Source organism: Mytilus trossulus, chromosome 3, assembly GCF_036588685.1.
Source record: "Mytilus trossulus isolate FHL-02 chromosome 3, PNRI_Mtr1.1.1.hap1, whole genome shotgun sequence".
NCBI classification, from domain to species: domain Eukaryota; kingdom Metazoa; phylum Mollusca; class Bivalvia; order Mytilida; family Mytilidae; genus Mytilus; species Mytilus trossulus.
The window spans coordinates 19,284,079-19,301,313 of record NC_086375.1 but is presented as its reverse complement, the minus strand read 5'-3'; the positions used below and the strand labels follow the sequence as shown (position 1 = coordinate 19,301,313).

The window sequence follows — 17,235 nt, the reverse complement described above, 5'->3', positions numbered from 1 at the left end:
ACAACATGCTAAAAACTGAATGTTTTTACCACAATTAAATATGGTTTAATTAGAAAACGTATATATATTATAAAAAAAAAGAAATAATAAGCCTTTTTTAAGACTTCTGATCCATGTAGTTTGGAATGTTTGTAAAATCATCGGTGATCAGAGCCTTAGGTGGTAATGATGGGTAAATGTTCATGATAGGCCTCTATAACAAAATATATCACTGGATTGAGTTTTTCGTATATATATAAGTGTATTATTAAATTGCTATGCAAATTCATTCTTTGACACACAACTCGCATTTGCACATGATCTGCTGTAAGATGGTCACAACTGTCAGCAAAATGAATTGTTGAAGAAGTCCTGATCATATCTAAAAGACTTTTTTTTATCAGTTTGTGGGAGTTTTGGGCATATGTATTGGTATGTGACATAATTCGTGTATTATTGCTAATACCTAGACAATAATAAGTCCATATAGAAACAATTGCGAAAATCTTAAATACTAACGATACCATGAAGATCCTTAACAACTAAACAATTTTAAGTGGGCCAACCCAAATTAAAAATTAACATCTCAAAGGAACATAAATGGAACTATGCAAATACTACATGCTTGTCAGTCCTTGATAACATCTCGCATATTAGAATCACATTATGCAGAAAGGCACCTTATGTGACTATCCTCTTATTTGAGTTTTTGCTGTTATCCAAAATCAAAATTGTGGAACACATTTTATCGGAATCATTATGAAATATTTGCAACCTTCTGCTTCTTCAAGTAAATCTTTCCAGGGATGGGGCACATTCAGCTATATAGCTGTGTTCAATTGACGGATCAGGTTTTTTTTTAAATTAGAAAAAAAAGTTATTTCATAGTTAAAATGTTCAAAGGTAACATCCAATGCAACGTTGCACATATACAAAGTTAAATGACAGTAACGTACATATCTATATTCACGAAGCACTCAAAGCAGGTTGGCGAATATGCAGATTTGATATCAAAATCACTGTCTAACTAAATAAAATCTATGAATGGTTGGCACTGCTTTAAATTAGTGTCTACTCCATGACAGTCTTGAACATTGAATAAAAGACACTGCTATTTTAGTGTTTGGTACATTATTGCTGTCACTGTGCACCACAGTTAAACATAGAACACTACAGGAGGAAACCAGAGATCACTTAATGTAAGAAAACACTATCAAATCTATGAACGGTTGGCACTGATTTAAATTAGTGTCTCCTTTATGACAGTCTTGAACATGAAATAAACGACACTGCTATTTTAGTGTTTGTTACAGTTTTTATGTCACTGTGCACCACATGTAAAGTGCACCACAGTTTAACATTTAACATAGAACACTATAGGAGAAAACCAGAGAACTCTTTATGTCAGAAAAAACTATCCTCCCCCCACTCCCGGGGGGGGGGGGGGTACTTCCAATATTTTTAGTAGTATGAGTGCCGCAAAACGGGGTCCCCTGTCCATGCTCTGCTGGTTACAACCGGGTCCCTTTCCATGTCCTGCTGGTTAGAACATGGTCCCTTTTTCATTTCCTGCTGGTTAGAACAGGGTCGCTTTTTCATGCCCTGCGGGTGAGAACCGGGTCTTTTTTTAAACAAAGTATTTTTCTAATACAGTATAGCTTCTTCAACTGTTTAAGATACAGTCTAGAACAGCATCTATTCTATACGGTCTAGAACAGGTTATGCGTTTTCAATAATTCTGTTTAGAACAAGGTATGTTTTATGTTTTCTGGTTAGAACAGGGTATGATTTGGCAAGTGCTGTTGGCACAGTACCCCACCCCTGAAATCAAACATCCAAACATACTGTCCACATTGATTTGTGTCCACACTTAACATATGTAATAAAATAAAATTTGAAAACTTGTGTATTTTACAAAATTGCATACAATTTTCAATATTTTTTAATATTTGAAATTTTACATGAAGTTGATCAATTTTGCCAGAATATCTTGAATGGTCACTACAGTCGGAAAGCTGACCCCGGTTTGACCCCATTTCTTAAAGCAACAATGGACGTCATGTGATTACCATATATGGGCATTTTTTTACCAAAAAAAGTGAAGCTCGTTTTTTTAAATTTGTAGTTTTTTGCATGAATTAAAACTAATTTCCTTTTAAGTGAACATTCTTGAGTATATAACAAATATATTACTAAACTCAATTATGGATTAAACTCATGTTTTTCTCTCAAATTGTGTCTTCAAAGTCAAGGTGTTGACGAAAAAAATTGGTCACAGAAAGTTAAAATCGTAATTTTCTTTCTTAACTTCTCGGGAAGCTATGCTGAATTTAAATTATGTTATGTAACATAACTTGGACTATGATATGTCAAATTTGTGCCAGTTGATATGCTAAGATACGCAAATGTGCCAGTTAGATGTGTCGATATTTCTGACGAAGCGGGGCCGACGGTAATTCACGAGTTACGTCCCTTTGTTTGACACTATCAGGAACAAACAATTGTGTATCTAGCACCATATGATGTTATTTACAAGAGAATATTATTAAAAACAATCTTATTAAATATATTTTGATACTGTAAACATGTGTCAAAAAAAAGAGAAACACATTTTATCACTTTTCAGAACTCAGTCCCAGTGAAATAGGCCCTATGTGCCATGATAGGGTTAATAATTTAATTTTGATTTAATATTCCAAGAGCTTATATAATATTCATGTTTTGGTAAGTATTTTTACTACTGCAACCAAATTATTTTTACACAGAAATAAATGTCTACTCAATTTGTACAAGGGGTAGTCTAAATATTCATAAATAATGGATCTAGACAGTATTTAATAAAATGATAAAAAAAAACAGGATTTCCTTTTCATTACTGACACTTGCAAGTTGGTCCTACCTCTTCATTTAAACCTAAAACTGATCATAATGGAAGTATTCTGTATGTAAAATCTTCATTTTTGTTTAAATAAAAGGAAAATTAGTTTGCAATCCTGGTATGAACAAACTAAATTTATAACAATAAATATTGTCTCATTGATTTCATGTTAGTTCTAATGAATGGACTCAAATTATAAAAATAACACACTAAACCAATAAATAAATGGTGCTAATCATTAACTTGAAAATAAATAAGAACAAAAAACTCAGTTATGTTTTTCTTTTTCTATTTGAAAAAAATAATAATATTAAAAAAACTATGCATTTTTATGTAAATTTATATAAAAGTATTTCAGTGCAGTTTCTGGGGGCTAAGTCAACAATTATGTTTTAGATCACAAGTCAAAATTAGGTCACAGTTCATGTCAGTATGATAATGCTTTGAATAAGATTGATTAAAATGATACTCTGAAAGAGATTATTTGAAGGCAGCAACCATTTGTTTTCAGGGAGGGGGAACTATGAATTATTTTCCAGACAAGTTGAAAACAATACTTCTCTTTCAATTTTAGCATTTCATTTAATGGCAGCTGAGGGTAAAACAAACATTAGTTTTTTTTTTCTCAGGGTCAAAAACAAATTATTTTTTATCAAAAAAATGGAAACAAACTTTTTTTATTCAAAACAATCAATAGACACCACCCCTAACCCCCACCAGAAAATAAAATGGTTGTTGGCTGCCTATGTTCAAATTTAGGACAATACTTTTACATTTACTTTTGCAGGATTCCTTTATCACAACAAATATATATTATTATTAAAAAACAACGAATGAGTTTTATGTCAGTCATCCAAAGCAGTTAAGGTTGTGCAAAGACAGTATAAGATTTCCTTACCTTGTTTTAGTTAAGTCATACATTTCACTGACTTAAAGAGAATAATTAATCCAGTCAAATATTCACAGCTGATCTCGCCATTACTTTTTCAAACAAACTACTAAATGTGTGTACATTGACTGTGTCAAGATGCAAGGTGACATCGATGTGTAAGACCGAAAAACTACAATGTCAAAAAATGTCTTTCTTTTGGAATTTAGTTCAATCGGGGTTTCCCAAGGGGTGATAGAACGTTATGCTTAAAATGCTTTTTTATTTTTATTTTCAAATACGTATTATTAATTGTAACGTTTGTATAGTACATATAGTCTTTGTAAATCTATAAAAAAAAAATAAAAAAATTGAAACGACGATCAACAGCATTACGGGATCGATAAAAGACGGCCAATTTGTAAAAAAGAAGCATGTTTGAGATTTTTTTTCCTTTTGATAATAGAATCCATGCTTAGCAAATCGAAATAAATTTATTTCAGACCCTAATGGCAAGTAGGAAACTGAAAAAAAGATAAACTTCAAAATTGGCGGCAAAAAAAAATTCCGCGAAATTAACGCAATATCAGAATGGCGGGTTTTAATATCAGTCCCATTGTTGTCTTAAGAAAGTAGCAACAACGGACGTTTCTAAGGGCTTGCTTTCCGACTGACTAGATTACACAAATTGAATAGAAGTAACAATTAATGTTCAATTTTAACATAATAAACGAATCACAATCATGATAAAAATTCTTAAAGATAATGGCAATGGATAAGAGCAAGGATTTGTATTGCACTGTTGTATTGTAAGACTATACAAATCCTTGGTACGAGTCAGTTTAATTTAGGACCGAGTTTTCAAAGGTACGATTTGTCGTAAACCTTTCCATTATGAAACGTTTTGTTGAGCAAGATAATTTGTGATGCAAAACGTAAATAGTGGTGTGACTCACTAACCAATACACGTAAATAATATAAATAAAATCATGGCAGATAACGAGCAAAAAGCTCGTCAGTTAGTTGGTGAGGCCGAGAAGAAAGAGAAGTCTGCTCAAGGATTTTTGGGATCATTGTTTGGGTAAATGGCGTGTAATTAATAATGGGAGTTTAAATTATGATAATTTTTTATCCCGAAATAGTGTTATTTTTATTCCAGAGATAAGAAGAGAACTATTTCTTTATTAGTAGAAAGTGGCTGCAATGTATATAGTTTACTTGTCTGCTCTATGATCCTCTATGGTCGGATTGTTGTCTCTTTGACGTTGACACATTCCCATTTTTATTCTCTGACAATTTTATTGTCTCAATTTTATTGTAACAACTTCTACTCGTACCTTGTGTGAGTTCGTGGTCTAGTGGTTAAGACCGATGGCTACAATCATAAAAGTGCTGAAGGTCCCAAGATAGATTCTCACTCGGGATGCTAAAAATATCAGTACATCAAGAGGGCGTTTTTCACCCTCTCACACACATTTCTGGTACCCAGACCGGAGTTTAAACTATAATGTAGAATGGGTTCTATGGGGGCCTTGGTTGCTCCCGACTTTGACCTGGAGATCAATCTGCTGATATCTCTTGGGTTTGTCTGTTCCTGCCGAGCAGCCCAGTGGTTCTCTCCAAGTACTTAGGCTTCCTCCACCATAATAACAGACTCTGCCCGGTGTCCTAACACTCCCTGGTGTTGGGTGGGGATTGTCCTTGTAAATATTGAACATTGTAAATACATTAGTGACACATCTCCATTAATCCCAATAGGGAGTGTACACGGATTCCACTGTACCCTCACAGCTCTTGAGGGGTGCTCCTTAAACGGAGGGATCTACGTACATACAATGTACATACTTGGCAGATACTGGGAGCGTAGCTATAATCTGACACCCCGAAATTCCAACAGTCCAGTAGTTCGTCCGTCCTATAGTCCAACAGTCCGGTAATCTGACAGTCCGTTAATCTGACAGACCGATGGTCCAACACCAAGCCGTGCTGCTGCAAAGGATAATTGTCTTCTTATAAGCTTTTTAGCATACTGCTGAAACGCGAGCAGTGTTTAAAATTTAAAAAGTGGAATGCATCGTAATGTGATATAAATTAAATCCCATCTTGTTAGAACAATTACATGTAATATAAGATTCCTTGTCGATGTTGATAAGAGAATGTCTGTTAACATACATTTTGTACTTGCGCAAGTGCATACATTGTACATGTAACCAGGAGCATATATAGACAATAACTGTTTAGTGTCTTTAAATATCACCTGTATTTGTAGGAGGCTAGGAAACAAGGTGTGTGCGAGCTTTTAGCGAGCTACATTTTTGTGCTACACCTGTTTCGAGCCGAGTACACATACAGCTGATATTTAAAGACACTAATTATAACAGTTATTGTCTTAATCCTGCAATTAATTCTGTATATTATTTGTTTTTTGAAAGACACAAAAACACATGTTTTGCATTTATTTATGATTTGAAATCCTTTGAGGCCCGTGTAGTAATACGATACAGTAATCACACATTCAGCTAAAGACTGGTTCGCAAAAAAAGAATCGAGAATGGTCAACAATAATACATCGCTCAAGCTAGGTGAATAATTATCTATTTTCACATAACAACTAATTTCAACAGTAAAAACAAATAACAAAACATTGTCCAATTTGAAATATGAGTGTACCAGTTGTCCTAAGCTTCAGACTCGACATTAACTTAACATGCAGGCTGAAATTGACATGGTTGTTTTTGTTACACAATCATACACATTCAAGTTTTGAAATCCATACTAGTTGTCATCGTAGCAAAGACTGCTGTTCATGTTTGTCTGTTATCAGAAAATTGGTGTGATTCTTATTGCTCTAAAGAAATGTTTGAAAACAAACCGAGTGTATAAAAGCAATCATATATTCACAATTAATATGTCATTGCAATACATATTCTGAGGTCACACAGGTTCATACAATACTCAGTCCTGCAGTGGGCGGAGCTTTAAAGCGATATCTGTATACTATACAGATACAGCATAGCGATATCTCTAGGGCTGTATCTGTAGAGTAGAACACCCAATGGCAGGATAAATATTGTTAGGTGTACTGTTCTAAGATGTAATGTATAATCTGGTTGAATGTGATATGTCACATGTATTAGATGTACATGTATGCTTTTATATCTGAGAGGTTTCACCCCAAAGTTAGCATGGTTATGAATTGACTACTTTGGATTAAATAAAATACACTGTAGAAGGTATCAACATTTTTTTTTATCTTTTCTCTTGTTTTATATAAAGAGCAATTAGTTTTGATAAAAAAGGAACAGTGTCATTATATCAAATTTCAGTCAAGATGCAGTAACACTTTCAGAAGGGTTTCATAGTTAATGATTTGGAATGAAATCTTAACTTGAATTGCATCTATTTATGATACCTTATCATTGATCTAGCTTGTATGGCAATATAAATACTTTCTAGTCTTTTTAGCTCACCTGGCCCAAAGAGCTAAGTGAGCTTTTCTAATCACTTTGCGTCCTCCGTCGAGACAAGCGACCGTGCGTTGGACTATCGGGCTGTCGGATTAAAGGACTGTCGGACTATATATCGGACTGTCGGATTAAAGGACTGTAGGATTATAGGTCTGACCCCGTAGATACATATACCACTACAAACTTGTACCAACCTATAGGTGTAACACCACTAATTCAGGCCCGGCCAGAAAGCACATACCAGAAAGTACAGTAGTACATGTATTTAACACAAAATAGTTCCTTTGCATGAGTGAAACTTTTAAAATATGGGCAGGAATTCACTAATGCTACTTGAGTGTGACATTGTAAGAAAAAAATAAAAATCATTATAAGCTTCTAAATTTTTTACAAATTATTGCTACAAATGGTGTCCTTCTATTTGTAACCAAAAAATCATTTTCAAACTTGCGTCAGTTTGGATTACCAATGCAAATAATGAATTTGGAGCATGTAACATGGACACTTTTTCCAAATTGAGATTAATGATTCCTTAACTTATTCAACATTCAATATCATATATATTGATCACAAAACATTGTCTATCATCAAAACTCTAAAATGTATATTTTCATTTCTTTCAGAAATTTTGTGAAAACAAGTTTCCTCTACTTTTCTGTCAATGTTACATGCAATGTTTAAGAGATAAATACAGTAAGAATCATTTTCTTTCTGAACATGTAAAGGCTCTTTTTCATTGTGTTACCCTCACATTAAAAAATTGTATTAATATTTTTGCAATTATCTCATTTCTGTCATAAAATAGTGACTTAAATGTTGCATGTAACGTGGACACAAAATATATGAATAATGAACCATGCCAGAATTGACCTTAAAAGATATAAAAAGCCTCCAAACAACCATCTGAATGTAAATTATACAATTATACTGCCACATTTCTCATATATGATATTATTTAAATAGTGGTTAATACCAAAACCATTCACCTAAATTTCAGACAGCAGACATATTTTTTTAACTATACCAGTAGTTATGCTTGTTCATGGTGGTACACTATGGAAGGCTAAATTAAAAGATATTCAAATGTCAAAATAACCAGAAAAATCAAATTAAGACCAAAGATAGATCAATTGATGAAGGAGTCATCCAAAATTTCCACAACATGAAACATTTTTATATCAGTAAGTTTAAGCAACCCGTTTTTTTATGCACAGGGATGAGATTGATAAGAAGACAACCACACAACCATCAGCATCCACAAGTTTCTCACTCAATAACTAATACTGACAAAGTAAGGGTACAAAATGATTACATGTATCCCTCATTCATGTGACACAGTTACACTTAAAATTAATAGTATGAAAAACCAAGACAAAATATGGACAAATCTACGAGAGGTTGATACAGCTGCATTTATTGAGAATCTTATTTTCAATCGTTTACATAACTTCTATAAAGAACAATTTGGGTTTCATCTTTGAGGTTGTTGTCTGATAGACATATTACCCAATATCTCGTTTTATTTCTGCTGGTAAATCTTACATTTATGATAACTTTTTAAGGTTTAAACAATAAATTTTATTTCAAACATTCAAAACAAGTTTCTTGTTTCTTGTTTTCTGTCTCCAACATTTTCAACTATCTATCTGAAAAAACAACAACAAAAAAAACCAATTAATCTACCCTTAATCAGAACCAAAATCCATGCATAGATTATAAAATTTACAATAATATAGAAACTCTCAAATATCTTGTTTCGATTTTTCAATGCCATTTCATCTTGAAAACTTGTTACCTAAACTACAGGAAGCCACAATTTAAAGGGCCCCATAATGACCAGTGTAAAACAATTCAGAAGAGAAAACCAACACCCACTAGACCATAGTCCTGTTTTCAACTTTATTTGGCCTTCTTTTACTTTGTTGTTTTATAATTAGCGTCACTGAAGAGTCTTTTGTAAACGAAAAGCGTTTCTGGCCTACAAAATTTCAATTCTGGTATCCATGATGAGTTTATTATTATTATTTTGAAATCAGAAGGAGCCTGAACCTCTTATAATGCAAAAGATATTCTGGAATGTCAATTATTGGCATAACAATCAAAAAAAATATGTTACAAATGGAATTTCTCATGATTTCTATAATGAGCATCAGTAAATACACATGATACATGTGTTGACTGGTGATTGAAAAGGGATAAATAAACAAGATTTTGAAATAACTATCTTCTACACTGCTGTAGAATGGTCAAATTGGAGATCACTAGTATGTCTGCATACACAGTCACCATCATCTGGTTTTCTGACACAGACAAACACTACTATCTGACTGGCTTAAAGGACCGTCACCACCTGACTCACTAATAGGGACCTTATCAGACTGGCTAACGCAGACATCATAATCTGCCAGGCTGATAGCTAGGGTTATCACCATTTGACAGGCTGAAAGGGATATCACCATCTGACTGGCTGACAGGGACATCACCATCTGACTGGCTGACAGGGACACATCATCTGACTGGCTGACAGGAACATCACCAACTGACTGACTAATATGAACATCCCCATCTGCCAGGCTGACTAGGACATCACCATCTGTTGGCTGACAGGGACATTACCCTCTGACTGGATTACAAGAACATCACAGACTGACTGACTGACAGGAACATCACCAACTAACTGATTGACTGATATTTACATCACTATCTTCCAGGCTGACAGGGACATCACCATCTGTCTGGCTGCCAGGGACATCACCATCTGACTGGTTGACAGGGACAGTATCTTTTTGCAGCATCTTCCTGAGAGTTTTCTTCATCACATTTATTGCTGATCAACTTTTTCCTTTTTAGGTTTATATTGCCTGTAGATTTTTTTTATTAAAAATTGCATGTAAATTTTCAAGACCGACACCAATTTTGTTGTCAATGAAGAAAATACACTTCTAAAAAGAATGTCTAAATTTAGAAATAAAGATGAAGTTTGATGGTGGTAAAACAAGTTAAATTATCAATAATCTCTTAATAGAGCAAAGGAGTTAGTAAATGTTATCAGTTCTGTTCATGCATGTAACATTGACAGAAAGTAAAAGGTTGTATGTCAATGTTACATACATGAAGACCAGAAGATGAAAGTGGTGTGCTTAATAGTCAACTTTGGAGAAATAATATAATTGCTGCCCAGTAATATCTAATTAATCATTTAGGTTATAAAATGTTATATAAATGTCTGACTTTAAGGAAGTAATACCTTTGCATGTAACATAAAAAAATCTGGACACAAAATATTGTTGTCAATGTTACTAACTAGTGTTAAAAGACAAATTAAACAGGAAAACATAAAAACGCTTTAATTTTGTAAAATAAAAAATAAGATAATAGCTCCATATGGCAGTAAGTTTTGTTTACGCATGTAACACTGGCCTGAACATGTGAAAGTCTAAATAATAGACTCTGTCAATGTTACATACACAATTTCTTAATGAAAAAAAAAATTAATTTGGGTTTACTTTATACATTATTTTTTAAAATAAGTATCATAATAATAACTTTGAATATTAAAAATTAGATTAACTGTTGATTTCAACACAGTAAAATCTTTTCATGTAACACAAAAAAGACCTGATACAAAAATCGTAGTCCATGTTACTCATAAAGTTATCATAGGAGCATCAAAGAAATTGTGTGATGACAATATTTCAGATGTTAGTCATTTATAAACTCAGATAAACTCATTTTAAAGCTCATAACAGAGGTTTGGAAATCAATGCTTTTAAAACATTATAATTCTGGGTTATGTATGTAACATTGACAGGAACACCAACAAATGATGAGGAAAAATTGCTAGTCAATCAGGAAAAAAATAAACACAAATAATTAAAACTCATTTATTTCTTTAATATCATTTTAATGAAGCAAATTTTAAATTTTAACAAGATTTTATTGATTGAATAATTGTATGCACATTTATTAGGTTGTAGCATGTAACCTGGACGCAGAAGATGTGTCAATGTTACATGCCTTTAAACGATAAGAATTACAAGTAAATATTGTAAAGTCTAGAAATCAAGAAAGAAAGATCAACAACTTCTCTGTTAAAAATTCAGCATAAATTTACATTTGATTTAATATTATGCACTGGCCAGTTATGCTTTAAGTGTTATAAAGTAATATTGTTTTTATTCTGGTGTCAATGTTACATTTTATGTTTTCAAATTAAGTGGCCAGTTATCTTTATAATGCTGAGAATGAATACAAGTACTAGTTAATCAAATTGGCAATTAATCTGTGGTATTTCATGTAAAAAATTAGATTGATAAGGCAAACCGTACAAAAAAAAGCTTTTGCATGTATCATAGACACCTTTCCTTGGTAAATATTTTCGTGTCAATGTCTCCACAGAAATCTCTCCAGCAATAAAATGAATATCGTAAGGGTCAAACCTGTTTAAATACAAGATAAACTTATATTTTTTGACAAAATTGCAAAGCAAGTCACACATCATTATCAAAGAACCTAATTTACACAAAAAGTGCATGTAACACTTCATTGTGAGGTAAAAATTAACCTGGTCCCACTCTCTTATCATCTGCTTGATCACTGGTAGATGCCAAGTGTGAAAGATGACAAAGCCACATTTTAATGTAATTATCAGTGGGTTGAAATTTGAAAAAAATAGTTATGTTAATGCTTACTATAAAAAGTATACAACTGTTATAAAAAGATGAGTATTATTGGGCAGTATTGACACGAAAATGAAATAAATTTTCTTACCTTCTATATTTTTCAAACTTCAGTTGATTGATAAAAATCATGAAATCCAAATTGTAACCATTGGTGACACCTTTCAAAATTTGCCATGCTGGACCAATAACTTGTTTCCAAAGCTAATCAGCTAATGAAAAGGTGCATGTAACATTTGTTGACCCGAAAAGTTACATGCACTTGTCCATTTTCAAACGTATTTTATTTGCAGCAATAATCGGATTCTGTACAAAATGGGGTTTCTAAATGATAGACCGATCATTTTGCTGTTGATTTTCAACTATTATAGTAGAACAATTCTTCAGGCATATTCTAAATATGACTAGGGGTTTTGCCACTGCAGAAATGTCACACTTTTTGTCTACAGTTTTCAACTGCCAGCACATAACAAGTGCTGATTTTTTAATTTTTTTTTTAATTGGATCCATTTTTTTTGCATGTGGCAATAAAGACTAACCCACTTTGCTATTTAAACAATGTTTATTCTCCATATTTGCATGATTTCTTTATTTTTTAATTGGATAAACACTATTGACCCTAAAATTTCACTAGTGAATTCCTGCCCATATATGTAGGATATATTTAGGTATTTTTGGCATCAAATGAAAGCTGAAGGACTGGTGATCATTCTTAAACACTTTTGGGCTTATAATTTTGAATATTAAAAAAAACGCACCAAATTTTAAAAAGAGGGTACATTTTGTCTGTTTATCAGATCTGAAGTACCTGTTTTGGTACTTCCGAAGTTCTGGGAACCAGTTCTTTCTTATATGCCATTAAAGGTATATTGATTTTTTCAGTACAAGAAACCATAAAGTGTTGCTTTGACATGCAATGATTGCCACCTTATTTGAACTTAAAATGAAAGAGGTATATGCTTGAAATGGAGGAATTTAACATAGAAAGCAATGGGACCATGAATTAGTGGTGTAATTCTCATACATTGTAACAAAGGGAAACTTCACTATTAAATTCTTGTAATCACCCTGTAGAAAGCCACATGCAGGCTGACAGCCATGTTCGACATAGGGTTGCGGTTTTTAGCACACAAGAACAGAAGCATGTCTGGTCATGTTTTATAAAATCTCATTGCAATCACAAAAACAGACCTACTAATTCACCCCCTCAGTTAATCCTGAAACATGCACACACTCTAAAACCTAATTCCATCCTGCAGAACAAAAATAAGGCAAAATATTTTTTTCCATGAACAATTAAAAACAGGAACAGCCTTTTTCTGAGTATTGTGATCAGGGTTGGAAATGTATAACCCGCCCATGAAAACCCGGGTGGGAATTCCTGGGTTTTCCTGGCTGGGAAAAACTCCCAGAAACCGGTAATACTGGGCAATATGATTTTTAAAGCGTATTTCAACACAAAGTAGTAAAGACATGTTGTAGTTCCATATAGTATTATAGATTAATATATACATTTTATATAGATACATCATTGAGAGTTATTTCTAGAAGATTCAAAATTCAATTTCATTCTTTTCTCCACTATTTCTATGAATACATGTACATTTTGTACGTAGCATGATGTAGACAGAATACAAAATTTTAACATTTTAGATAGCTTGTTAATTTCCATGTACATTGTATTGATTCATTCAATAATCCAAACTTTAAAAAAAAAATGCATTTATGGCAGTGTTTAAGTGAACTGTACAATTGAATTTCTATGCAATCATATTGCTACATGTCAATAAACACCCTACAGGGTCAAGTCATTAACACTTACAGAAATAAAAAGGCTGAATATTGTTATATAAACATATCAGTGTCCTTTTCTAAAGTTTTTCGTTACAGTCCCATCACTTAAGTAAATGTTTCTCTCAACCAAATGTTATGTATGAGCCTTAAACACAATACTAATTACCTCAAAACTCAGAACAAGATCAAATTTGGTGTTGTCACTTTTACTTTATATGGCCTTTTTACAATGTAACTTTTTTGGTTTCGAGTGTCCATGACGAGTCTTTTGTAGACTAAACACGTGTCTAGCATATATACAAAATTTAATCCTGGTATCTATGATGAATTTGTTTACAACCACTGGGTCAATGCCATTGCTGTTGGAATTTAATCCCCCAAGGGTATCACCAGCCAGTAGTCACAATTCTGTGCTGACATAAATTATAATTATTATAGTCATATTTATAAATCATGTAAATCAATGCAACTGTTTACAAATTTTGAATTTTTGAAATACTAAGGCTTTACTACCTCTGACAGGAATGGATTACCTTAGCTGTATTTGGTACAACTTTTAGGAATTTTGGTCCTCAATGGTCTTCAACTTCGTACTTTATTTGGCCTTTTTAACTTAAAATATATGAATTCTAATGTAAAACACCAAGCTGTATGTTATATGTTTCTGATGATACAGTCACACTTTCAATTAAAATCAGTGACTTTAGTAATAGTTATGGTATCAATATCCCACTCTTTGTATATTTGCCTTTCTTTTTACTACAAGAATGTTCATATTCAATTTTTATTCATATCACATTAACCTCTGTCCTAATATTTGTTATAAGTATTAGGACTAGTAAGGCCCCTTTTGGCATCTGGTACTAACTAGCATCATAAAGGCATGGAAAATGACTGACATTTTCACAATTTTAGCATTTGTGCTAATATTAAGAAAGTTTTTGTCTAGAATGGAAATGGCTGCATTTGACTGCTCAGTCTTGATATTTAAATATACCGGTAGGTTGTATTTGGTGATAATACGGCCACTTACTATTTAGTCAAAATGCATCTGAAAAGTGATGTTGTACATGTATGGCATATTTGATAGAAGTTCTAAACATGAATTTAAAGGTCTCTAATGACCAAATTAGTTAAAATCTTTTAAAAAGACCAATCAATCAACTGAAGTAGACACTTTAGTGTTTAAACAATGTTAAAATTCTTTCATCAGATGTACTTTCAATTTTAGGCCAAAACTAGGCCTCATCCAGCTCCTTTGTTGCTGACACTGAAGCAGCAATTAATAATCAATCCTGTTAGTTACTGCATTACCAAGAACAAGACAAACTAATTAACATGATTAATCAAGGATTACTTATGTTTCTTTTATCTAGCTCATCTAGCAAAACAGAAGAAGCTTGTGAGCTTTATGTGAGAGCAGCAAATTCATTTAAAATGAGTAAAAAGTGGGCAGGTAAGTAAAATACACATATATAACACATGTTGAAGACCTTACTTTGAGCCATAACAGTTCTTATACATACAGGAAAAAAATTTGCAGTCGTATATGGGTATCACATCATTGTCGTCCAAAGACATTTGGTTTCCAGACAATAACTTAAGTGTGAGTAAATAAAAATCTATGAAATTTAAAAACCAGGTTTATGACCACAAAAGGGAGGTTGGGAGTGATTTTGGGGGTTATGATCCCACCAGTTTAGGAATTAGGGGCCAAAATAAGCATTTTTCTAGTTTCCAGACAATTACTTTTGAAAAAGTGTAATGTCTAATGATCGCTCGAAATTATACCACAAGTTTCCATTACCTCTAAGAGATAGTAAAAATTAGCTTTGGGGTTTATGGCCCAACCTATTAGCAATTTGGGGCAAAAAACATGAAAAAAACGGTTCCTTGTTAATGGACAATTGCTTAAGTAAACTTCATAATTTTAAAGCAGTGTAAGGGAGGTAATTCAAACATAATGTTTGAAATATTCACTCTAAACTTAAATTTTAATAACTTAAACTATCCTGGATTTCTACCAAACCTTGGACAGTTTGTTTAAGATCATCATGATCATAGATATTGTATCCAGAAATAATTTTTGAAAAAAAAATTCCAGTTTATCAGTATTTTACTTATAAGTAGACTCAATTTTTATATGACCGCAAAATTTGAAATTTTTTTCGTCGTATATTGCTATCACGTTGGCGTCGTCGTCGTCGTCCGAATACTTTTAGTTATCGCACTCTAACTTTAGTAAAAGTGAATAGAAATCTATGAAATTTTAACACAAGGTTTATGGCCACAGAAGGAAGGTTGGGATTGATTTTGGGAGTTTTGGTCCCAACATTTTAGGAATAAGGGGCCAAAAAGGGCCCAAATAAGCATTTTCTTGGTTTTTGCACTATAACATTAGTTTAAGTTAATAGAAATCTATGAAATGTTGACACAAGGTTTATGACCACAAAAGAAAGGTTGGGGTTGATTTTGGGAGTTTTGGTTCCAACAGTTTAGGAATTAGGGGCCAAAAAAGGGCCCAAATAAGCATTATTCTTGGTTTTCGCACAATAACTTTAGTTTAAGTAAATAGAAATCAATGAAATTTAAACACAATGTTTATGACCACAAAAGGAAGGTTGGTATTGATTTTGGGAGTTAAGGTCCCAACAGTTTAGGAATTAGGGGCCAAAAAGGGACCCAAATAAGCATTTTTCTTGGTTTTCGCACCACAACTTTAGTATAAGTAAATAGAAATCTATGAAATTTAAACACAAGGTTTATGATCATAAAAGGAAGGTTGGTATTGATTTTGGGAGTTTTGGTCCCAACAGTTTAGGAATAAGGGGCCCGAAGGGTCCCAAAATTAAACTTTGTTTGATTTCATCAAAAATTGAATAATTGGGGTTCTTTGATATGCTGAATCTAAAAATGTACTTAGATCTTTTATTATTGGCCCAGTTTTCAAGTTGGTCCAAATTGGGGTCCAAAATCAAACTTTGTTTGATTTCATCAAAAATTGGATAAATGAGGTTCTTTGATATGCCAAATCTAACTGTGTATGAAGAATCTTAATTTTTGGTCCTGTTTTCAAATTGGTCTACATTAAGGTCCAAAGGGTCCAAAATTAAACTAAGTTTGATTTTAACAAAAATTTAATTCTTGGGCCTCTTTGATATGCTGAATCTAAACATGTACTTAGATTTTTGATTATGGGCCTAGTTTTCAAGTTAGTCCAAATCAGGATCCAAAATTATTATATTAAGTATTGTGCAATAGCAAGAAATTTTCAATTGCACAGTATTGTGCAATAGCAATTAGAAATCTTCAGTTGCACAGTATTGTGCAATAGCAAATATTTTCAATTGCACAATAGCAAGAAATATCTAATTGCACAATATTGTGCAATAGCAAGAAATTCCAATTGGATTTCAATTGGAGTTATCTTTCTTTGTCCAGAATAGTAGTTGAATCAACTTAAATCATTGTTTTATACAATATACAATGTATATTCACTTTTACTACCAACTGATAGATTAAAACAATCTTTACCATTCAGTCATTGTCAGTGATAACAAGCACTTTTTT

The 17,235-nt window shown here is 32.6% G+C and overlaps 1 protein-coding gene across 1 annotated transcript in view; it reads left to right on the top strand.

Annotated features, from left to right (window-relative positions):
* The first annotated feature begins 4,618 nt into the window (after positions 1-4,618).
* The window catches only part of LOC134710326 (alpha-soluble NSF attachment protein-like), a 43,574-nt gene continuing 30,957 nt past the window's right edge, over positions 4,619-17,235 (top strand). The window contains exons 1-2 of the mRNA XM_063570652.1: positions 4,619-4,806; positions 15,042-15,121. Coding sequence (XP_063426722.1) covers positions 4,715-4,806; positions 15,042-15,121 — 172 coding nt within the window. The 5' untranslated portion in view covers positions 4,619-4,714. The remainder of the gene's footprint in view (positions 4,807-15,041; positions 15,122-17,235) is intronic.